Source organism: Myiozetetes cayanensis, unplaced genomic scaffold, assembly GCF_022539395.1.
Source record: "Myiozetetes cayanensis isolate MyiCay16 unplaced genomic scaffold, myiCay2020 scf27, whole genome shotgun sequence".
NCBI lineage: Eukaryota > Metazoa > Chordata > Aves > Passeriformes > Tyrannidae > Myiozetetes > Myiozetetes cayanensis.
Window position 1 is genome coordinate 2,192,809 of NW_026087488.1, and position 24,536 is coordinate 2,217,344.

Sequence of the window (24,536 nt, forward strand, 5' to 3'; positions counted from 1 at the left end):
TTTACACTGAGAAAAAAAAAACCCAAACACATCCTGTGGTGATTGTTTCCCAGTTTCTTGGCTGGGGTTGTCACATGCCAGGGCCGTTGTGTGTAGTTTTTACAGCAGCATAACCCTAGGATGCCAACTGGAAGGAGCATTAAAGTAGAAACACACATTCCTGTTGCACAGTAGGGTGAGATGTCATTTTTTTCCCTCTGTCATCTCATGGCTCTGTTGTAACTGAGGGTGGCAGTTTGTACACAGCTCCTGTGTTTGCTTTTGACCAGGAGAACGTGTCCCTTTACACAGCAGCCACTGGAATACCCTCGGTGCCGTCGTTTTTCACCACTGGGGGTTTTCTTTTTTTGGCCCTTGTTAATCCCCGAGGGGTCTCTAATCCTTTTTTGAGCGATCTGTTAGGGTGAAACACTTTGTAAGCACACTCAGAGTGCTGTGCCTGTAGGTCAGTAGGAGCAGAGTCCCAGAGGTGCCCAAGCTGTTGGGTTTTGGGGCCGGTTGGGCTGTGTGGTTGGTGGATTGCTGGGCTCTGTCACCAGGACTGAAAGGAGCAGGTGTGTAGCGCTGCTTTTTGCTTTATCTGTGTGATGTTGATGAAGCATTTTGTGTCCTTGACAGTCTGTCAGCCAAATATCTTGTCACAAGTCCCAAGACTTAAATCCTTTTTTTATCTCCAAGGCTTTGGGGGGCTCGGTTGGAAACTTGCACTTTTGATGAATACTTTACTGCTTTTGTCTGGAATAGCTGGAGTGCATTTCTGGAATATTTGTCAAGATTTTATCAGCATTTACTCCAATTTGAGTACCTAGTGTATTGTAAAACTGGCTTCACTGAAATCTTAAAGAATTTTATGGAGTTTATGCTGTTTAATAATATAATGAGAACTAATCCTTGGTCTGTATGTTTGTTTGCTGTGGTAAATCCCACTTGCGTACTGGTCCTTTTTAGTCAGCTTTTACCTTTAAAAACAATTCTGGAAGAAATGTTTTAGGACTTTTTTTCTCTCTATGATAAATCATTTTAACCTCCACTACTTGTTTTTTTGAGTTGTCTGCCAGGACCAGGCTGGAAACAAACTTTAATCTCTCTTTTCAAGCATTCCTTCAGAAACAAGAATTTGCTTTCCATCAAAGCGTTGTGTGTCAAGCACACTTAAAAGAGAATTAAATCCTTCTGGACTTTGTATCTGAGATCTGTGCAAGGAGTAACTGTAGTGGAAAATGTTTGACTGTATTTTTGTGTTTGCTTCAAAACTGGCCATTTTAAGCTAAAATAAGACTTGTGCCAGGATTTGTCAAAATCAGGCCCAGTGGTGAGATCGATCTCTCTCTTCCTTCTCATCCCTCCTTTTCCCCCTTTTTGGGCAATCTCTACAAATTAAACAAGCAAATGCAAAACATGTAATGGAAATGATTTCCCAGCTCTTTTTAGAGCTAAGTTCTATTTGAACATTCCACCAAGCTCTTGTGGCTTTCTGGGGCACTTTGCAGCGTGGTTTGTTTTCGTTAAGTTCGGGCCTGTTGAAAAGGAGGATCTCAGAAATCTTTTGAGAAGTGCACAAAATCTGGCAGTGGGTATTACACTGCAGCTTGTGTTCAGTAATAGATCTGATTTATATAAAATATGCTTTTATTCCCATTTGCAGTTAAGGTTTGTGTTGGTTTAAAACACGACTGTTTCCCACGTCAGAGATGGGAGCGCTGCTGACTCCATCCCACGTCTCTCCCCTGTTTTCCAGGTCCAGGACATCTCCTTCAGCCACGACTGCCGCTGGGTGGTGGTCAGCACGCTCCGGGGCACTTCCCACGTCTTCCCCATCAACCCCTACGGGGGCCAGCCCTGTGTGAGGACACACATGTCCCCCCGGGTGGTGAACCGCATGAGCCGCTTCCAGAAGAGCGCGGGGCTGGAGGAGATCGAGCAGGAGCTCACGTCCAAGCAAGGGGGACGCTGCAGCCCCGTGCCAGGCCTGTCCAGCAGCCCCTCTGGCTCACCACTCCACGGTAAGTCCACTTCTTTCCTTTCCTCCCTCCCCGTTACATCATCAAGGATCCCTAAAATAAGGTGCTGCAGGATTTGTGCAAAGATAGGTGATGCGTGCAGGTGTTACAGGAATGAGCCAAGGTGGAAACACCTCAGAAAGACGGTTCTAGTTTTGTAGCTGGAGTAAGTGATGCTGTCACAGATGTGGTAAAGATTTCCACTCTAAACTGAATGTTTGGGGGTCTTTAGGTCTCAAGTTTAGTTTCTATCTAGGTCAGTAATCTGGTCTGTGTTCAAATGCCATGACCTACAATTCTCATTGCTCATCAGCCTCGGTGATCATGAAGCACATCTGGATGTCTGCAATAAATGCTGCTCGAGGAGAAATGTGGAAACAAGGCAGTGGGACGTTGGTGGCACAGATTTTTGTCCGCTTTTTGTGTGTGTGTGTGTGCGACAAATAATGTGCAAAGGGAAAACAGTCTGTAAGAATTGACCTGTCCTTCCTGGTCCTGTGCTGGAGACACTCAGAGGATGTGATGGGGAGCCTCAGAAATGTTCAGAAATCAGCACTGTCACAGCTTCTTCACTTTTGCCTTTGCCATTCTTTCTGCCTTTCTCTTTCATGAGGTCTGTGCTAGAAGCCGCTTTGTTTGGATTCGGGATTTGCTGCATCCTTGTGCCTCCTTTCCAGTAAGAGTAAGTCTCTACATGGAAGTGAAGTTTAAATAGCAGTTTGTTAGGGGCACCCACCCTTTTCCAGTCTGAGAGTGTTCAAGATGGCCAGGAACAGTCCCTCTTCCCTAATTATGAGTAGGGTTGGTGCTCGTGAAAGCCCAACTCTGTGCTGGGCTCTCTGCTATAGAGAGAACCTTTGTGGGGATTCTGAATCAAAGGGACAGTTTTATGACTTGGTGATTATTAAGGGAACCAGACTTGTCTCAGAAGAAGCCTCTGTGTTTTCTCCTTTCTTTGGACTTTTCTGAACAAAGGTCTGTGCATGGCTGTTCTGGAGCCCTGCTCTTCTGCCTGGAGCCACTGGAAGGCACCCAAAACGTGCTCTGAAGTTTCCTCCTCCTTGCAGACAGTTGTGTATCTACCATTTGACTTTCTGTCGTTGCTGCAGAGCAGCTCAGCATGTCAGGCCTGAGCCAGGCCGGGGACTGCTAAAGCTTTGCTATGGCAAATCCCTTTTAACTGTTGACATCACACAGAGGAGAGGAAGGAACTCTCAATTTGTGTAGCTTTCATCCAGCCAATTCTGTTTTCTGTCAAGGGAAGCTGCAGTAAGTTGTTGCCTTCACAGAGCTCTGAGGGGGCATTTGAAGTTTTGAGTAGATTTGACGCTTCTTTCTGAAAGAAGACTCAGCAGTTTCACCTCCCCCGGCACGCTCAGTGGTGGGCAGGTTGTGGAGGCAGGAGAGTGGAGGCATGGACGAGTCACTGAGAGGAAGGGGAGAGCTTGCAGGGGAGTGTCTCAAGAGTTCTGAGACTTTGGTTGGCAAATGTCTCTCCTGAAAGATAATAAATCAGATTTCTTTCAAGATCTCTGTGCAACCATCGTTGCTTAGAAATGAGCTCTGTTTAAACAATCAGCCCTGTTGGGGGGCTGCACGTGGGCACGGAGAATCAGGGCAGGAGGGTGACTTTGACTCCTGGAGGACTTCACACAGATTGTGCTCATCACTTCCACGATGAAGGGCTGGGAGTTGGACACGGGCTAAGACTGTGTGCTGGTAACTCACAAACCTGCTTGTGAAAATTGTCCGTGAGAAATCTGTGGGGATTGCATGGAGGAGTTAGCAGAGTTGTCTTAAAAAAAAAAAAAACCTTAGGAAAAAAAAAAAGATAAAATTGTTTCATTTTAAAAAGTCCATTTGATAAAATATTGTAGTATTTTCGGTAATTTTATTGCTGCTTTTTCATTTCTGTAGTCTTCCAGTTTACCTGGCTACAGGAAGGCAGGATATTGAACCCCATTATGGGCTTTTTATAAAAAGCCATTTATCATCAACTTGTAAAAAAAAAACCCAACCCTGACTTTCAGCAGAGGGATTGTGTGTGTGTGTGTGTGTGTGTGTGTGGCAGCTGCATTAGCCAGAGACCGATGATTATTTTAATTTGTGAGCTAAGATGTGTTTACTCAGATTGTAACAGCTCCTTCCCATATTATAATGTTAAATGATTGTTGTTTGGAGGAGTTAGGACAGTCTGGTGACAGGAGTGTAAACCACTGCTCCAGAGAGAGAAGAGTTTCATTCCTTGCTTTACTTTTAACTCGCTCTGCAACTCTTGGTAAATTTTACTGAGCTGATTCTATCAACTTTCTGCTGTGTGACAGCAATAATAACCCCTGTGTTCCCCATGTGTGGAATTACTTTAATTTTGTAGTTTTCTTCAAGAAGAATAACTGTTACTTTCCTTGATCATCCCTCGAAATGCAGCTGATTATAGTGGAAATAAAACCAAAGACCATGTCCTGGAGAGAACCATTGCACTGGGACAAATTGTTGATTAGGTGACTGGTTCAGAGGAGATTGTGGCAAACTGGAGGATTTTTTTGTGTGTGTCCTTTGCAACCCAGAAAACTTTAAATAAACCCCAAGTTAAAAAAACCCTGCTGATAATCCTTCTACTAATATTTCTTCTGCATTAAAATATCGTTGCTACAACCTTGTGCCAAAAGAATGGTCTGCCATGCACAAAGCACTGGCTTGTTATCTTCTTTTTCTGATTAGCAGTCGTAACTTATTGATGGCAACTTGTGATTAGCTTTTGTTCTTGTAAATATTTTCAGAGTTCATGCTCTGTCATATTTTTCACCTCCCAATTTCAAACTGAAACTGTTTGCTGTGTATAGAGTAGCAAGGCAATCTGTTTACATTTCGTAGGAGCACCCCAGGAACTGTTTACCCACACAATGGCAGCCTTTGCTGGGGGTGGGGATGATTTCATTTCCAAATGAATCATAGCTGGGCTTTGTTCTTTTGAGCAGAATGAAGTAAACTGTTAAATAGAGGATGATAAAGAGGTATTTCCTTTGCACCTTTTATAGCCGACAGAGATTTTGTTTGGGCTGCTCTGTCTGTTAATCCAGCGACGTTGTATTTTTGTCATTCCTTTGGATTGCCAGAGTTGTCAGGAATATCTGAGCTAGGTCGGGATCCTTTTATGGGCTTTTACTATTATAAGACTGTTATGACATCAGTTGGTTGTGGGGTGAATATTAGGGTAGAATTTGGCCTTACATGACCTTTTGACTTGTATAAAATGGGGTTTATGGTTCTTACCTATCTCACAGGTATGACGTGGGGATTAAGGGATGAGTAGTAAAAGCAAAACTATGTCCTTGGTGAGGCAAAAGTGTCCCTGCTCTCTTCAGGACACCTATATGGGAATAGCAAAGAGCATTTAGCTGTTAAAATGTAATGCTTTACTTGGAAAATTGAAAAATATATATGTATATATAAGTATTTTTATTCTGCAGATTAAAATTTACAGAGTGTTATTATCATAACTTCTTGCATGACCAGTAAGTGAAATAAAGTCTCTGTAGCTCTGCTCAGAGTTTCTTTGTTGTTGGCTGCAGGAATATCCAGTATCAGAACTAATAATAATAATAATAATAATAATAATAATAGTAATAATACTGTAAGTTAAACACACATTCAACCTATGTATTCACACCTACTAAAAACATTCCATAATAATACGATACCCCCTGAATTTGTCTTGCGTTTTGTGGGGGTTTGAAGTATTTATTTGGATGCAGTAATTTTGCCAAAAAACTGTTCATAACACACCATGGGGTTTTTTTTCCAGCTTTAATACCGATGCTGAGATGGAGTAGATAAATTTCGAATTATGAAAAAACATGTTGTTCTGGATATAGTGCATTCAGGCTTGTATTTATCTCTTCATAAATATTTTAGTATGGCACGTTATTCTTTGCAAAATCTCCTTCTAATTTTAAAAAAATCAAAAGGTTTCGTCCCGCTTTTCCTTCGTTTGTTACAATCGCAACACGATTAAAATCCAGGCATAAAACTGGAAGTTTGATAAACATGCAGCCTGAGATGCTTTAAATATTTTCACGTTACTTTTCACTATTTCCCAGAGTGAAACTCCTTTTACTAGAAGAATTCTTATGGGAAAGCAGAGTTGAAAGGACTGACATCATCAGCCCTTCCTGAAAAACAGATTGGTTTCCTTTAAGTAACACTCACTTAAGAAGCCACCTATTTAGAGAGAGGCAGACAAAAATAGTTTCGAAGAAAATTAACTGTATAATAACTTAAAGCACCGGAGGGCAGTTCCTGCGCAGAGTTTAACTCGAAACGCTGTGAACACGAGCTGAAAACTGTTCTTTGAAAACTCTCTGTGAAGTTTCATTTTTCTCTTTGTAATCTGTAACGTCCCTCGATAAAAGCAGTTTTTAGAAATGTGTAAAAACAGTAAATCAAGCTGCAGCATCGACCCGTAGTTTTAATGTACTTTTAACGTTGGTTATTTGTGTATAATTGTTGTGATTCTCCACAGCATCGCACTCGGCTCTTTTTTGTATAAATGTGATTTCACATAGTTCTTTTTCCAGCTTTGATTCAAAACCCAGTTTTGCCCCTGAACGCGTCTCTCTCCTTATTTCTCAGCTCGGTTTTAGTGACTGCTCTTAAGCTGATCGCACTAATTTCTCCTTAAAACACCGTTCATCTGTACGAGTGTACCTAACGCTCCGCACCGGCGCGTGAAGCACTCCGAGAAGACACCCAGTCGAGCATGGTCTCTGTTGTGGATAATTCATATCGATTTCCAATCGGAAACCGATTATTTTGATTATTTTTTATCGATTTCCAGCTGGAAGCTCCCCCTGGTCCCTCGGTCCCCTCAGCGCTGCCGCCGGTGCCCGGTGTGGCCTGCAGGGGGCGCCCTCCCCCCGGGCATGGCGCCTCAGGCGGGGCCGGCCCTGAGGGGGGCCCTGTCCGTGACTGCTGAAACACCGCGGGTGAGGAGAATAAAACCTCCTTTTTTCCACTCACACGGGCACTGAGCTACTCGTATAAGCATTATAAATATTTATTCGGTTACAAATATAAACCCTCCGCGTTCGCCGGCCTGGAGCACCCGGCCGTTCTCTTCGTTTCGCGCCCTCACCTGGAGTTTCTCTTCGCGGTTTTAAGGCGGTCGGGAAAAACAGAATTAGTTTACCTGGTGGGAATTTCCTGCTAACGGCTTTTAGAGACTGGTTCTATGATTCTAGGATGATTCCTTCCTTCTGGAGCAGTCCCAGGGCTGGCGATGGAAGTGCCCAGAGCTGCCCCACGTGTAGGGCCTGGAAAAGAGGTGGGAACAGCTGGAAGCACCAGTTTGGGAACTGGCCAGCAGCTTACTGGTTGTAAATGAGCTCTGGTTTTAGCTGCCTTTTTTTTCTTCCCCTCCTTTTTTTTTTTTGGTAGTGGATAAAGAGTCAGTGGAGTGGAAGAAGTGGGTGGTGTATTTTGGATAGTTTCTGAAGTGGAAGGAAAAGATCCATTCCCTTCAGATAAGTAGGGAACTAGACTGATAAATTCTGTCACAAGGGAAGTTCATGTCTGTACATGAAGTGTTTTGAAGCAGGCTTTTGTAAACAGCGTAGATCGAGGGCCAATATATGTTTACCTTGGTAGTTGAAGGAGAAGCTGCGAATATTCCGGGTAAACTGGAGATTGAAGGAGGCGGACGTCGGAGGGGAATTGCAGCTCTTGAGATCTGTAGAAATCTCTGAGTGAGTGATTTAGCCCAGCAAATGCCGTAGCAGTGGTCAGAGCAAAGGTTGTGGGTAGGCAGGCGGAGGGGAAGTAATCGGCAGCGCACAGGAGACCGCGATGGCAAAGATGGATCGCGGGGGGAAAGGAAGGGGGAAGGCAGGCAGGAGTTGGATTACCACAGATGTGAGCGTCCCACCGAAGTTTTCCTGTCAAGATGGATGATTTCAGTCTTGGTAACATCAAATTGAAGAAAATTTTGATAGGGTCAAGTGCTGATGTGTGAGAGGCAGGTACTGAGGGAGTGCAACGAGTGGTGATTGGAATTTTAAGTGTTTGTCTGAAAATGACTTACTAAAATGACATTTTGGGATTTTATGGTTATTTCAATTGCTCCCTCAATTGCTTCCTCTTAATTTACAGTAAACCCGTGTTTTTTCATCCACAAATCTCCCAGTTAACCAGGGATATAAAGGACAGGCTGGTGCATTTCCTTCTCTACATAGTAGAGTAGAGTAGTAACAACATCCTGCAGCTGATGCATCACTTTGATCGGGTTTTCAGTTGCCAATTGGAAATTGATAAATAATATTAATGATCCCTGAGAAGGAACATGCTCAGCATTGTCTTCCCAGTGTGCTTTATATGTGTGTGCAGAGGGCTGGATACACTTGTGTGCTGCTGAACGGTGTTTTAGGGAGAAATCAGTGCAATCAGCATAAAACCCATCACTAGGACTAAGCTTTGAAATAACAAGCCAGCTGAAAAGAACCAGTCACTGAAGGAGCCGTGCAGGAATGGTTCTTGTGTGGTGGCTGTGTCCAAAGGGGAAAGGCTGGAATTAGGGTGGGAGAAGAGAGCTCTAGTACAGGGGAGACAGCAGGGTCCAGGCATTTGTTGGTGGGTCAAGGAATGTAAGTGGCTCGAGGGAGCTGCGATCAGTGAAATGACAAAAAGTAGCTTTGCTCACCTGATACAAGCCTGTAGGGTGTTTGATCACAAGGTGAGAAAGTAGAATCCAGAGTTTTTCAAGAGAGCGTATCAGCTGAAGGAGGAGGTTTGAGTATGGAGGGTGTCGCATGACGAGGCAGGTTTGGCATGAGGGAAGGTGAGAGCATGTGAAGCTCCGTGTTGGTAACCAGCAAGGGGAAGGAGTGGGACACGAGCTGGTGGGAACAACCATTTTATCTGATGGTCCTGCTGGGTTCAAGCCCAAACACCTTGTGCTTCCCCTGGCAGTGGGTATTCTGGGAATCTGGGGCTGCTCCCTCGTGCCTGCAGCCTGAATCAGACTCCCTGTCTATATGATGGGTGATGGATTGTGCAGTAAATGGGTGCTGCCCTTGTTGTCCCATTTTAAATTTTTTTTTTTAGCACAGTTATTATTCTTGAGTAAGGCATTTAATCAAATGTGCATTTTTGGTAGTCTGAAAAATGTAAACACTTTATGGAAAGAAACGTAAGCACTAAGATTGGAAATAAAATATACTTGTATCTTTTAAAAGGTTTATCTTTACCCTTAAATATGCTGATTGGGCTTATTCTTTTTTGCTTAGTCCTTGTGGGCTGTTAAAATCAGTTGCTTTTTCCCATCTCAAGGAAATGCATCTTTGACACTTCTCATGACCTGAGTCACGATGCTGTCACGGAGCCAGAAAACATCCTTAACGGTCATGGGTAAAAGAGCAGAGCTGCCGAGGGTGTGTGGAGGGTGCAGGAGGCAGAGACTGCCATGGTTTGCTTCAGTTCCTATTCTATGGGTGTTTCAGACAAGCCATTTATTATGATTACCCATGGATATTATTATCAGGTTCTCAAATGCAGTGGTTCTCAAGGCACTTTTTTTTTTTTCCTTTCACATAACTTGGGATAAATCCTGTGTATTCAACCCGGGTTGAATTCAGATGCTAAAATGTCTGTGCTGATGGTTGCAGCTAGAGGGAAAATAAGGCAGAGATGAAAAGGTGGGGATAAAAAAATCTCAGATGTATTAATATGTAGTTTATCATCAATACTAAATTCTAATAAGCTCAGCCTTTGAGGAGGGAGCTGCCGTTAAACTTTCCCTGCCTTCTCACCCGACAGAGCTGCACACAGAGTTGTCCTTCAGAAATTCCCAGCCCAATCATTTTGCAGTTTCTAAGATATGCTGATCGGGTTTTCTGTCCCAATATAAGAAAAATTAGGTTCTTAAACGTCATTTTATTCTGTATCATTTGGAAGAGAAGTGCGAGACACCCAAATTGTCCCGAAGTTCACAACGCTGAAGCGTCTCGGGGTCATCCCTGAAAGGAGGCTTTGACTTCAGAGCTGTGCTGATATGAATTATGATGGATAGTTGTGACAAGGGGCAGCAGCAGTAGTGCATACTTGTTTTCTCAAGCGCTTCATCATTCACCAGCAGACAGTGTTAGCAAAATTCCCATGTGCAAGGAGTCGGAGTAACGGAGTCTCTGCACAGCGCCCGGGGGCTGCCTGAGCGATAACCTCATTAGTGCAGTGTTAGTCTGAGCTCACAGAGTCCTGTCCTCAGAAGGGTTTGCGCTGGGGAGGGGAGGGTGGCACCGCTCCTTCGTGTTTGCCTGCAAAAGACTCCGTAGCTACACCCATAGTAGTTACAAGGCACTAGTCTTGAGGTGGTTCCATCTGCGGAGAGCTGGAGGTGGAAGGTCTGGCTCAAAGAGGATGGCAAGGTGTGGACCCGGCCCTGCCTGTGCCTGGTGCTTCCTGGACATGATCCAAGAGCAGGAGGGCCAGTTTGGCTCGCTGGGCTGGGAAGCACCACATGGGAGAGCCCGGCTGAAACGCTGCCACCGCTGCCTGCACAGAGCCTGGGGCCAACAGCTGGCAAACTACTTTACTGGGGTTTATTTTGAGTCCTGCCCATACTGCACCAACAGTATTTTTAGTTAAATAAACCCTGAAAGGTGGTTTTTATGCCAGATTTGGATGTGTGATAGAGGGGTTGTTTTCTAAGGAGGTGCTTCAAGACACCTTTGTCACCTGGCTCTTTAGCACAGCAAACTGGCATCTGGACACAATGGGGATGGGAAGCAGCAAGGGAAGAAGCAGCAGATATTTGTGTCAGATTTTCAAGGAGTTATTTTTTGCACAAGGCAGTTGACACTGTGGATGTCCTCACAGCTGCTGTGAGAGGTGCCATGGGGCCCAGAACATGGTTGCCGTGCTGGCAGAGTGGTTTCCTCTCCTTTCTGATTTCTCTGGACTGTCAGTGTAATTTCTTTTCCATACAGGAAAGGAAGAATTACATCTGGAGGTAGGAAAAATGACCACCTGTACTGTACCATCAGTAGTTGTATCAGTGAATAACAGGTTCAGATGCCAGGTAGAGCTTGAGCTTGGAACTGTTCTTTCATAATCCATCCTTGGCCAGGTGGAGGTACAGGCAGCACAGGGGTCATGGCAGTTCCTGTGCCCAGGACAAGAGGAGATGATTGAGTATCAGTGGGACACTTCATAACTGGGGGGGGCAGAGTTCCTAAAAGTGAGGACAGCAGAAGGAAAACTTCAGGAGGAGGAAGGGAGTGTTATAAGGCCGTGCTCAGCTTTGGAGTGGACGAGGCTGACGAGCAGTTGGGAGAGCTGCAGTTCAAGGAGCTGGGGTGAGAGGGCAGAGGGCTCTGCCTCAGCAGTGCCTCAGACACTTGGGCTGGCGCTTGCACGTCTCGGCAGAGCACTCGGACTGTCACCATCACATGCCTTGCCTGGATGCAAACAGGGAGAAAGCTCTTCTTCCTTAGGACAGCCGTGAGATTTAGTGCAGCTGTGCTTCCAAAGGTTTGATATCGAGCGGTTTGAAACGTTACCAAAACAACCGGCTGTGTTGTTTTCTCCCATCCAATCTCCCATTCCAGTGGAGTCAGATTAGTGATAGGTTTGGGACTTGGACCGCTTTAGCTGGGAGGAAAAGTTGCTCTGAGCAGCTACATGTATATGCAGTAGCCAAGACATAATATTCCTCCTTTAATGGGCCTAATTGTATTGGAAATATTGAGGGCGAGGGTGTGAAATGAGTTTAAATTTGATAGGACACAATTCACGGAAATGGCAATGTAAGTTGAATTGAGAGGCGATCGTTAACTAAAATAATGAGTTTCCTGGCTTTTTCTAGGAAAACATCTTAACATTTCACCAAGAAAGATAACACACGTTTGACTGGATTAAAACAAAGCACGAAAGCCAAAGCCCGCTTTGGCAGCGGCTGGGGCTCGTGGTGCTGAGCTGGGGACGCCGCTGGGTTTGCCTGTCAGGGCTCCCCGAGCCAGCATTGCTTCCGCCGGCTCCTCTGCGCGGGTCACAAGGCAGCGTTTCTCACCAGGGCGCTGCTGTTTCCTCTTCCGACCGTAGTAGATTACAGATTACACTGGAACATGTCTGAGGAAAGGTCAGGAACGAGGGTGAAAGTCTTGGAACTGGAGCTGGGAAGCTTTCCATTCTCATCCGGGAAACTTTTTGTGGGGAATAAAAGGCAGAGCAAAATAAACCACCGCGTCCGTGACACTTCTGGTTTTCCTGCCTTTTTTTTTTTTTTTTGCCTGCCTGTTAGAAAGGATTTTATTTTCCTTGCATTATATGATTAGGGAATGTTTAGCTGAGGAATCCTCAGTGTTACACTAAACAGAAATAATGGCCAAACACGGTTCCTTTTCCTGTGACTCGGCCTCCACATGATTGCATAGCCTGGAGTTACTGTTTTTATTTCCCAAATTATAGATGTTTATATGTAGTGTTAATGTCAGTAGACTACGTGGTACCCTTTGAAATGGAGTCTGTTAAATACTGTAAGATATAAAAGCTAATCAAGTGGGGTTTGAATTTTAATGACACTGCACTACTAAGCTTTTTGTATTGGAGTAATGGAAGAAAAATGGAAAAAATAAACACAGAGGCATTTTATTATAAGGCTGAGAGGTGCTTGATACCACTTTAGTTTTCCATGTAAAGTGTACAGAGAAACTAAAATGCTTCTGATCGTTACTTTCCTACCAGAAAAAAAAAATTGTCTGGGCCGAGTCCTCTTTGCTTTGCTCACTGACAGGGTGGAACTTCTTGACACCGAAGAAAACCCTGCAGCACTCGAACGGGGAGACATGTCACGTGTTCATGTGCAGTGGGGCTGCATCAGAAGAGTTCTTTCAGGATCCCAGAACTGCCCACACGGTGCTGGTGCACAGCGTGCTCCTCGGGGCTGGGGGGAAGCTCTGCCAGGCTGCACTTGGATGTGGAATCGCGTCATTACAGCGGCAACACTCAGGGTGGTTTTGCTCCTCTCTCCTCAGAGATGGGCTCTGACAGCAGTGCCCTCAAGTCCTCTGTTCAAACGCTGACCAATTTGAAACCTGGCCTGAATTCATCAAGGCTCTTAGTTGATCACAAGAGGACAAGTTACTGTATTAATTGCTTTCAGTTGATTGATTGCTTTTTGAACACTGTTAGAAGCTTGCAAGTCTCAGTCATTTTCCGCTTGGAGTAGCTTTCCTTTCTTATCCAAGAATTCAGTTTGAAAACTTAGAGTGATTTGATCAAATGTTTGAAGAGCAGCTTATGGGTTTAACATTTATAAATAAAATAACCATGAATAAAATCGTAGCCATTGGTAAACGAGCACTGCAGTGGTGGAGGTGTGTGGAGAGCTGAGGGGGACTTTTCCCAGAGAGGCCGTGGTGAGCAGGGAGGAGATGCCTGTCCAGCCATACCTGGGAGCTGCTCCTGATGGCTTTTCCACAGGCGTCCAGCTCTGTCAGAAACCACTAAATCTTGCGAAGTTTATTTTCCTTAGAGCATCTGTGTTTTATAATGGCGCTTTTAATTTGTTGTTTCTTTGTCTGCTGGGATTTCTTTTGTCCGGCCCTTTCAGGCCTCCCTGTTTTCCTCGGTGGAAGTGAGTCTGTCAGTGATGGCTGGGCTGGGAATACCTCCCTCCCTCTGACAACAAAGCACATTGTTGTTTGCTCTCCTCGCTTTTATCCTCAGCTTAATGCGTTTTGCCTTCGGTTATCCGTGGGATGAAATGTCTGGAAAAGCGTGGCTCGGGTTCTGGGGAGATGAGGTGAGGGTACGAAGGCAGAACCCGCTGGTTTTCCATGTAGATGTGGAAGTTCATCCAGTGTGTTAAGGCTGCACTTGGAAATGAACTTCAGTCTGACTCCAGAGCCACGGCATCCTTGGCTTTTTGGAAGTCCCTTAGTAAAATTAGTAAGAGATTTACCAGCAGCTTAAATTGAGACATAAGCCTGTTTTTCTTTTTATTTCTCTCCAGTGGAAATCTGAAAGGCTGAGTTAGGATTAACCAGAGGAATTTTTTGACGTGGGTTTAGCTGCGACCAGGAATTCATACCTTGAGTCTGCAATATTTGAGTGGAAATGATGCAAGCCCTGAGCTGTGGCCCAGGCTGGAGGGGGAGTGCAGGCACATGGGAAAATAAACCTGAGCCTGAACCGGCTTTAATGCATTCCGTGCACAGCTCTTGAACTCTGATCTGAACGACTCTTCCCTGGCAGCCCCTGGAAAGACAAATACTTGACCCGAGGGCCTTGCCTTGCTCAGGGTCCTGAGGGCTGTTGAGCTCAGCTCCGGGGGAGCACCGAGGGAAGAGCCCCCTCCCTCGGGATGCTTCCCTGGAAAGGTTCAGAGTGCCCCCTGAGAGGACGTGTTTGCCGTGGGATTGGGAGGGTGGCCATTGATTTCCCCTAAACTTCTCTAAATTCAGCGGAAAATGAGTAGTCAGTAGGATGTGATCTGTGTGCAGCTGTCAGTGTGCAGCCAAGTTGCCATTCCCAGCTCAAGGCACTGTCCACGTGTCCTGAGGTAACTGGAGTTCAGGGTTCTGTATGAAAAATATTGGAGATTTTGAGCAGACTTAAACTTTGGCTTATTTGTTGCCTGTCCTTTGACAGCGAATCAACAATTGCTCGAGCTGTAGAAATAATGTTGATGCTTGACTGCATTCTTTGTGCTCTTTTGGCCTGTGCACACACAACTCCTGTTTACTGCAGGAGTTTCCTACTTGGACAGGCTGGAGGAATGGAAGGGAATTTTTCCAATTTCTGGAGGGCTGCAGCAGCACACCAGAAAATTATGGGGTTTTCTTTAACCTTAGTCATCCACACCATCTTAATATTACTGTAGTGAGACTTTCAAGAACAACTTCACTGTCAGAAATAATTTCTCTCCTTTCTGCAGCCTTCCAACTTTGAATTTTTGACTTGTATCGCTTTTAATTACATTTTTTCGCAGTTAAGCAACTGAACGTTGCTGCAGAAAATACAGGCTGGCAGGCAATGGTTGTTGTGACATATGTTTGGTGCTTACAGCTTTTTTCATTTGTCATAGCTGAATTTTTGTATCATGGTTGGGCTGTGCATTATGAGCTCTGCTTTAGTTAATTTTTTATTGAGGTTTGTGTACATCAGATTAAGCTGTGCTTCTAAATATATATTTACAAGTTAAATGCTTGGCCTCCTGAATGTTTTTTTGTGGTTTGTTTTTTTTTTTTTTTTCCCAAAGAGGAATCATCTTAAGATTTTGGTCCTATTCAGCATCTCTTTTATACCTTTTTATTCTCTCTTTATAGTTTAGTGCCTTTTTTTTTCTTTACTCTGCGTTTTCTTACATGTGAGCCTGAGAACTGTAGGATGTTGCAACTTCAATTAATAAAAAACTCTGAAGGAGTAGCTTGATCCTGCAGTTCTCCTGGTGTTCTCAACTGCCTTGGGATTCCTCAGCTTGCTTGGGAGCTCATCCTTGTGTTGGAAGGACGTGTGTAAATTCCTCCTTGCTCTGCGTGCAAATATTCCATTGGATCGGCTGAAGGTTTTGCATATGGAAAACCCCATGGAGTTGGGAGTGGGTCATTAAATGTGCCTTGAGAGGGGAGAGGGGGCTGTCACCACACAGCCTTTGGTTCAGGAGTTCCTTGTTAATCATTATATTCCAAACAAGTAGAAGAAAACAGGTTATGGACATTGGGAGCCCCCTCTGCAGATCCTGGGGGTGTTTGCTGTGCAAACGTGGATCGAGGGGAAGATGGGAGAGGGAGACACTTTCAGAGAGGCCTTGGCTGCATGAACAGTAACTAATTAGACAATAATGCACCAAACTATTCATGGGCCTTTCTGCAAGAACCAAGACTGTATTATTAAGCTAATCTTAAAAAAATTAATTGCATCTCAGTCTTAATTTAAAACTGAGCCGGGCTGTTTTTTGGTTTGGTTTTTTTCTTTTTTCCTTTCCCTTTTCTTTTTATTCCAAGTTGGTGCAGGAAAATTGCTATTAATGAAATCTGCTCTCTGGGACTTCAATAGGCTTGTTCTTCATTAAAGCCTTGCTGTTTCTCTTAAAACGTATTGACCGACGCTCGGGCCAGAGACTCCCACAAAATACACTCTGTAATTTCAGCATTTCTCTTATTGTGCTGGCCTGACATGCAGAGAGCCCTGGGGACTTTGCAGAAAACCCCCAATAAAACCCCTCAGCTCCCAGTTATGTAGTATTAAAAGAAGGGTGAAGGAAGCATTGAGTGTCTTTAGGATGATGAGACATTCATTAAGATTTTTCCGCCTTCCTTTTCCTATTTTCAATCCAGCTGAAGTACCATTAAAGCTTTTCAGGCAGCTTCCTGTGAGAAACCCTTTGCTGTGCTGTTTTTCTTCCTTGAAAAAAGGTGGCTGCTCTTGAGGCAGATTGTATGGCTTTGGCCTGGGATTTGTATAATATCTGTGTAGAATGCAGCGGTTGTTTAGGAACCTAATTCCCAATATGGCTCCCTTTTGATTAAGAACAAAGCCAGCGTTTCACAGCATTATAGGAACACAGAAAACCCAGTTAATGATCTAAACCTTTTAATTCATGGTTGCTTGTCTATTTAGAGTACTTTTGATTCTGCTATAAACAGACTGGCCCCTTTTTTTGTTTAACTTCTTTCTTTGGTTTCTTCGCATTTCTTTCTTTACTGTCCATGAAATTTGGAGCTCGTTTCCTTTTCCAACTGAAGAATGAAAGGTTGTGACTACAGAGTGATACAGGGAGTAAGAAAGCGTATCCAGACTGGGCGTCCATCCAGCACAGACCTCTTTGAAACAAGCTAAATTTAGGCTTCTTGGGGGTTTTCTGGTTGTGTTTTCTCTTTCCTTTTTTTTTTTTCTCTTTTTTTCAGTACCTATGTTTCATTTTTTATTTTCTGAATGAAGATGAAGTTTATGACTTTTTTGATACTTTCTTGATTTTTACATGGAGTTTGGCCTGGTTTTATTTTACACAGTTACTTGATATTTTCCTCCAGCCTCAGTGCTGCAGATGATTATTCTCTGTGTCTTTATCCATCGGGACAACAAAAGCGACCTTTCCAGGACTTCCAATTACCAACACTGTATGTGGTACTTTAGGAAAATAATTCCCTTCCAGATATTCCTTTCTTTTTCAATAGAGAATTGGAATCCAGAGCTTGGTTCCTCAAAACGAACTCAAATACTTTTTGGTGAACAAAACTGCCAGGGCAGCAGCAGCAGCAGGAGGAATAATTTCCCTTCCATGGATGGGAATCCTCGCTTATCCCCATGTATGAAATTAGTATTTGCTGCTTCCATTGCTGTTTATTTTTTATCTGAAACGAAGATGAATTTTTTTCAGATTTTTTTTTTTATTGCAACAGGAGATCATTTTGTTGTTTTGTGGGTTTTTTTGGGGGGAGCTTTTTTTAAACCTTATTTCAGTCAGATGTAGAAATGCTAAATGAAGAAAAAAATTCCAATAACGTGTTTTCTCACATCTCTGTCCCATGAAGGTAAATTGAACAGCCAGGACACTTACAATAACTTCACAAACAACAACCCTGGGAACCCTCGGCTGCTGCCTCTTCCAAGTCTGACTGTGGTGTTGCCTCTTGCTCAGATCAAGCAGCCAATGACATTGGGGACCATCACCAAACGCACAGGGTAAGTGCACAAACCTTCCTTCACCTTCTTATTTATAATTCACAGGGAAAGAATTCGGGCTACCAGTGATAATTAATTTTATTCCTTACTTTAATTCCAGTGTATGTAATTTATTTGCAATGGAAGGGGGTGGCAGGGGGAAGAGGAGACAAGAAAAGCAGCATCAGATGAGTAAATTAAACCTGAAAACAAATCTCTGTAAATGCAGGAATATTCATTTGGGTGGCTCAGGAGAAGTTTTCACACCGGGAATGGGAATGAATCATAAGCAGAGCTGTATTCAATCAGAATTAAATACAGGTTTACTTTTTTGGGGGGGAAAGTTTGTTTGGATTTCCAACCTTTCCAAGCAGAATTGATTTCTGACTGTCAGAGCTGGGAAGACAGTAAGGCAGGTGGAGCAGAAAGGCAGAACTTAACCCTGCTGTTTCCTTGACCTTATTTTTCCTCTGAAGTGACTGTGCTGTACTGTGTGGTTCATGTGGTTCATGTGTGTCCTCCAGAGCCAGCTGCACTTTGGTACCTCTCACTGGGCCAGCAAAAAGCACCTCGGGATATTTGTTGGGAAAAGCTCCTCTAAATACAATATAATAAAACTAAGCAGATTCTGTGAGCTTCATACACTACAACAATTTTAAGTTAATTCATTCTGTTCAACAGTTGATCCTTTTGCTAAACTTCAAATCTTCTATTACAACTAACACATAAAGCTACTGGGTGATGAGTATACTTTTTCCTCTTAATTTTTAGTTGTTCGAATCCCTGAATATTTTCTAATTAAACGTCTGACTGATCCGTTAATTTACAGAGGGCTTTCACATTTTTAAGGAAAATAGATCGAGCATGGCATGTGGTTGGACAAAACAGCTGGGAGTCCTACAGCTTGCTAACATTTTCCTGCTGTTTGGCCAGTGCAGGCTCTGCCTTCCTTGCCTCGGTGCTTTCTTGCTCAAAGGCTGCTCCTGAGGGGAATTTCACCTGGTGTTTCATAAACTGGGCATAATTTTTCAGGATATTCCCCCTCTCCCTGAGTAATTCCCACATTCTGTGCCTCAGTGTCCAGGACGTGCTGTGAGATCTGTGTTGTTTGGTGCACTGGGGGTGCCAGCAGGAGCTGATTTGTGTGCACATAAACGTGTAGCCACATTCGTGTCCATCCAGCGATCCACTCCCGCTCCTCCTGATGGGAACTGGGATTTCACTGGGCCAGATCCTGAGCTATGAGCACACAGTTGCCCTCAGCACAGAGCCTGCCTGCAGAGAAATCCCTGAACTTCTCAAATGATTGTAAATGGGACTTAGGAAACAGTAAAGAAGCAGCCTGAGGGTCGTGCTGGGGTTTAAATTCCTCCTCCATACACACACATTTCAGCTGCTTGGGTTTACCTTTTTTTTCCTCTTTTTTCCTGCTTGTAGTTTAAACACAGGTGAGGGAAAAAAGATTGAGGTGAGTTTGGAAAGCCCAGCCAGGTGAGATGGGGATGAGGACAGGAAGAGATGAGGGTGAGGTTGGTGTGCCAGCAGGAGAGCAGGAAGCCACAGCTCCTCAAAGAGGGCAAATATCAAAAATGTGACTTGAAGAGAATGGTCAGTAAAGGACAGAAATGTAAACCTGGGCTCCTAGAACTGGGATGGACACTTAGAACCAGGTGGGACAAGGCAGAGAGAGGAATTAAAAATCCACCCAAGGGCCTGCCAGGGTAGGTAGGGGATAGGAACGCTGGGGAGGAGCAGGATTTGGGAAAAAGCACTTGGTTTGCAGTAATAATTAATGCAAAACTCATTACAAAGGCTGTTTCCTGAGTGCTTGGTGATACCAGCAAACCTTTCTAAAATTGTTGCATGTGCAATAAGTCTGCATTACTTTATGGAATGTTTTATTCTTGAGTATCTTCAGCATATTCAGAGTGCTCATATTCATAGTTTTCCCATAAATTGTACTCTTCACAAGCTGTCTCTGCCCCGGTCTGTGCGATTTTAAAAGCTAATTAAATTTAAAATGCTCAGTGAGGCTTATGCAAGGGGGGGGGAAACAACAGCCATGGGAAATACCCTGCTGTGTAAATAGAGTTTTCGTGGATGAGGATCATAATTTTCAGCACAGCCCACGTAGCCGTGTAACGCTGAGCCGAGAGCTTCCTTCATTTGTTCTGCCTCCAAAATATTTGGTGAGAGCACAGCAAATTAACATGAAAAGCTGCGTTTGTAAGGCAGGGATTGAAGAGGAATGCCTCGCATCCAAGAAGCCTGGCATGCCTAAAATGACCAAATTGAGACAGCAGCCTTAACTTAAACCTCCAGGGGGCAAAGCGTGTGTTTAACATATTTAACATCTGCCCTCGTATTTCTGCAAACACATCGCACTGTGGGGCTGTGCAGTGTAATTTTTCGACAGGACAGGGACCATCTGCCTCACTGGAGGAGAGGAGGAGGCTGCATTACTGCAAATGGCAGAAGACAGATGTATTTACACCTACATGGGCAGCACCTCTGAGCACCGCTCCGAGGAAACAAGGCTCTTCCTCGGGAGCAGCTGCTTAACCTTGCGACTGTGCAGCGATCAGAGGGGGAGAGGAGCTCAGAGCCACTTGGCTTTTACACTCTCTGTTCACTCCTCTTCTGCTGCTACCCTTAAAAATTACAAATTTCATCTGTTGCAGCACAGCTCTTAAAAGTAAAAATCAGGGTTGAAATACTGTGTAATTAAAAGTCTGGATTCATCTTCCTTTTAATGTACAGAAAGCTTCTTTAACACTGAACGTCTGCAGGGAGTCCTGGAGGTTCTGCTAACCGAAAAGTCAGGGTGGGTTTTGTTCTGCTGGTATCCAAGACAGCAAAATATTTTGCAGGTACTGAAAGGACTGATCAGTGCTCTTAATATCGTGTGTCTGGAGCAGAGCTGCAGAGCACGTCACGGTGCCTGACAGGTGGAGTGGCAGTAGATTTTTTAGGAGTGTTCCCTGTAGCCCTGTGGGAATGAACGACGGAGGCTGGAGTTGTGTCATGACTGTGCTGCTCATCATGGGGGCTTTGTTTTGTAGATTTTTGGAACGTGTCCCGATCGGTCCCTGCTGTGAACGAGGTCCCCGTTCTCAGCCCGGAGTGTCTCGGAGCATCTCCCCCTGTGTGCTGCCATCACTGCCCCTTCCCTCCTCCCTGCTTCCCTCCTTGCTTTTCCAAGGCTCTCGTTGTAATTTCCTCACCTTCATCGAGCGCTTCATTCCTGTCCCTACATTTTGTCATCCCATTGCCCGGCTCTCCTGCAGTCCGTGCTGTCAGCACATCCTGAAGGAGCAGAGAGGCTTTCCCAAAGGGGCTCTAACACTAATGAGTGAGGAAGCATCTGATGTTTTAAAGATTAGGGGGATGCAGGACAACACAGGAGCTGGATTTAATAAGTCTTTATATATCCATGCCTCAGTTTCCCTCTCCAAATTTTAATAGTCAGGGCTGGTGAATGGGTTAATTCATTGCTCATTTACAAAGAGCTTATAGATTTGAAAGGGGGAGAGCTGGGGGATCCATCTCGTTGTCTATAAAAGGCAGTGAATCAGAACATTCTAGAAGGCAGCTTTGTGCTTTGCAGGAGCTTTATAAGTGTTCCTTGTGTTTGGGGGATGAGTTGCAGTTTGTTTCCAGTTGGTAAGAACGTGGGGACACGGAAAAAGGGAAAGAAAAGATACAATAATTGCCCCGAAAGAAAAGCTCTTGTCCGAGTCGGCTCCTCTGACAGCAGCATTTGTTTTAAGTTCCTCAAGGGACATGGTCATTATACTTGGATCATACTTCACTCTCCAGTTCATCCTTGCTGGAGTGAACAGCAGGATGGAACCTGCATTAGTTGTCAAAACAGAGACATCCAGTGTTCCTTACAGGGAAGGGGGAAACCTTGCCTTTTTCCAGCCAGGAGATTTAAACAGTGTGTTTTCAAACATGAAACTCTATCCCCTCTATCTTTCTTAACTCATCCCTCATTCCACCCCCAGTAAGGAAGGGGGAAATAGGTAGAGTGTCTGGTGCAATTTAATCATTTTAATATTCATGCAGAGAGAATCACTGGTGTTTGGTTTGTTTTGTGTCAGAGAGGTTCCTTTAGCCCAGGTTCTGCTACTGGAGCAAACAAAACCAAGGAGTGCAGAGTCATGATGTCATGGTACAATTAAATAGGAAGAAGTAGCTGAAAAAGTCACTAAAAAAATTAAAAGTAAAGCTTAAGAACTCAGCACGATTGCCTGAAGCCAGGCACGTTTCTCAGACATGTTTTGTGTCACCTTTAGCTTTTACAACACATTCTGGGAATAAAGCAAGTGCTGTCATGATTTGCAATTGATATGAAATACAGTTACTTGCACTAAATTTTGTTCAGATCCCACTGTTTATGAAAGGATTCTTGACATGGCCACATATCACAGTGAGGGTTAGAATAAATGGGACTTGCACAGCTCATTAAAAGCTTAAATGGCTTTTATCAAACGTTACCACACGAAATCCAAGCGTTTCGGTTTTCAGTTTGCTAAAACTCAGAACGAGGTAAGGCATTATGAAAACTCAGTCAGGATTTTGAACCCTAAACCACCTTCCCTCCTCGATTTCCCTTTGGAATTGGTCAGTGGCCACGAGGAAGGGGCAGCTCGGTGAGTCTTTGCCTTGGCGCTGCTCTCTGACCGTCACCCAGCGCAGCCATCTGCTGCTGGCTCTTCAAGGTTGGGTTCTCCTGTCATTTGTGGGCTCTCTCTCGCTCTCAATTAGCATTCCATCCGTGTTATGTGAAGGAAAGAGTGGGAAACAGTCGCTTATATAAATATAAAATGGTCATCTTTAAAGAAATCTGGCCTTGGGCACGGAAGGGAAACGCTGAGTTGCTTTTCTCGCACTTAAAGCTTTTTTCCTGAGACTCTGCTGAGGTCTTTGGAAGTGTAATTGCATTTTCTTCAGGGTACAAGATTTTCTGTCCAAACCCAACCAAACAAAAACCTTCAGTTGAAGCATGTATCCACCTGGGTCGATTTGTAATTAAAATAAGGAGAATTTGTTCATTTGCAAGTATAATCAGCCCAACGTAGTAGGTTGTGGAAGAAGAAAAAGGCTGTGTTATCTTCTGAAACCTTCTAATGGGCTCAGCTAAGTGTCATTTGCCTGATGTTTGCAGACAGAGCCACTGAGGCAGAGAAGGAAAGAAAAATAGTTGCCAAAATGTCCGTGATTATAATTTAGAAATCTAACTGTGAGCTCCCAGGCAGATCCCAGCACTCTGCAGTGACCCTTCAGATTGACACCAGATCCGTTCTGTGGTTTAAACATCTGTTAAGTGCAAAAAGCTAAAGGCCAGTCCCTTCCACAGAGATCAGCTCTTCATTATGTTTTTGCCTATAGTACTAATTACAAATAGTGGGTTTTTTCTGCAATATCCTATTCTTTATTGGGTTTTTACATCTTTGCATGTTGAAGGATGTGTGTTTAAGGTCTGTACTTCACCTAAATGTTTTTTTGAGAGGATGCCTTCATTCGCTGATGTTGTGCTCATGTCAAATTTAGTTCACTGAATCCTTTTCTATCAGGCTGGTAATCCTTTCAGTTGTGTAGGCCTATGGCTGAGTGCTTTAGAGCTGCACCTTTTCTGGGAGTTCATTGCCTCAAAATATTCCACCTGTTTCGACTGGCCAGGATTTATGGCCGAGTCAGAGTGTAAAAAGGAAAACGAGCCATCGGCATTTACAAAATCAATTATCCAGCGATTTTGTGGCTGTTGTTACATCCCAAATGAGAATCAGAGAAGCCTTGAGCGCGTGAGGAGCTCCAAATTTGCCTCCTGCTCCTCCTTTTCAGATTTTATGCAAATGCCAGTATGGCAATGGCTTTTTAAAGGGAGATACCCAATAAAAATGACCTCGGATTAATGGGGGTGATGCCACTTTAAAAACCATCCACTGTGCAAAATACCTGAACAAAACCTCAAATAAAACCGTGGTGTAGATAAACTGTTGGGGTGGCCAGAAGCACTCAGCTCTATGTCTGGTGATTTGAACATCAGATACATTTGAACCAAGTTAGGGTTCTCCTTCCTGCATCTGTGCAAGCTTTTATGTGAGGGAAGAAGATTTACCAGGCCACAGAGATGCTAAAGATCTTGAATTTAATGTGTGTTTCTGTCCTGGCAAAAGGCTGGAGTGATTTCCCCTTCTAAAAAGGGGGTTTAGACTTTTTAATTTTGGGTTAATTGTGCTGGTACCTGTCGTTGTGTTTACTCAGGACTTGCCACCTCCCATAAATTTGTAAAACCGCCTCACTTGGACCTTCTTGCAAAACACAAACAAATTTGTTGGGTTTGGTGCTGATTTTTCTGTCACTTTTGGCTCCAGTATCTGGTGCTGCCTCAGCTGTGTGAGCAGGGGTGAGGCAGGAGCCCCAGGCTGGATCTAAGCTGAGCTGTAAGCCCAGGGCCAGCTTGCACCGATGCCTTCCCAGCATGAGGAGCTGCCCTGGGGGGGTCGTGCCCGTGGGCACTGCTTGGGGGGGAGCTCAGGGTGCTGCTTCCAAGGCCAGGGCCACAGCTCTGCCAGGGCAGCAGGGACGGTTCCACAAACTGTTCTGGTGACTTTGTGCATAGATCTTAATAGCATGATGTACAGTGTACTTGTTGGGAATTGAGTTCTCATCTAATTTCTGTGCATTTTTCCCCTTTCCGTGAAGACCTTACCTGTTTGGAGCAGGATGTTTTTCCATAAAAGCTCCCTGGTGAGTTCCCAGTTCCAACCCAGCATGCCTATAATCCATTTGCTGTCCTGGCTGAAAAATAACTCTGTGCTTAGACTGTTTTTTAATTTGGGATGAATTTGTTTGTTTACCTGCATGGCTGAT

The 24,536-nt window shown here is 44.2% G+C and overlaps 1 protein-coding gene across 9 annotated transcripts in view; it reads left to right on the forward strand.

Annotated features, from left to right (window-relative positions):
• The window catches only part of BCAS3 (BCAS3 microtubule associated cell migration factor), a 302,017-nt gene that overhangs the window by 78,628 nt on the left and 198,853 nt on the right, over positions 1–24,536 (forward strand). For 7 of the 9 annotated variants that reach the window (XR_007629761.1, XM_050321864.1, XM_050321866.1 and 4 more), the window contains exons 15-17: positions 1,739–2,003; positions 17,528–17,678; positions 24,369–24,413. Coding sequence is in view for 8 of the 9 variants with exons in the window: in XM_050321864.1 (XP_050177821.1) it covers positions 1,739–2,003; positions 17,528–17,678; positions 24,369–24,413 (461 nt within the window). In the remaining variant the exon portion in view is untranslated. The remainder of the gene's footprint in view (positions 1–1,738; positions 2,004–17,527; positions 17,679–24,368; positions 24,414–24,536) is intronic. The other 2 variants (XM_050321861.1, XM_050321863.1) reach the window with 1 other exon arrangement.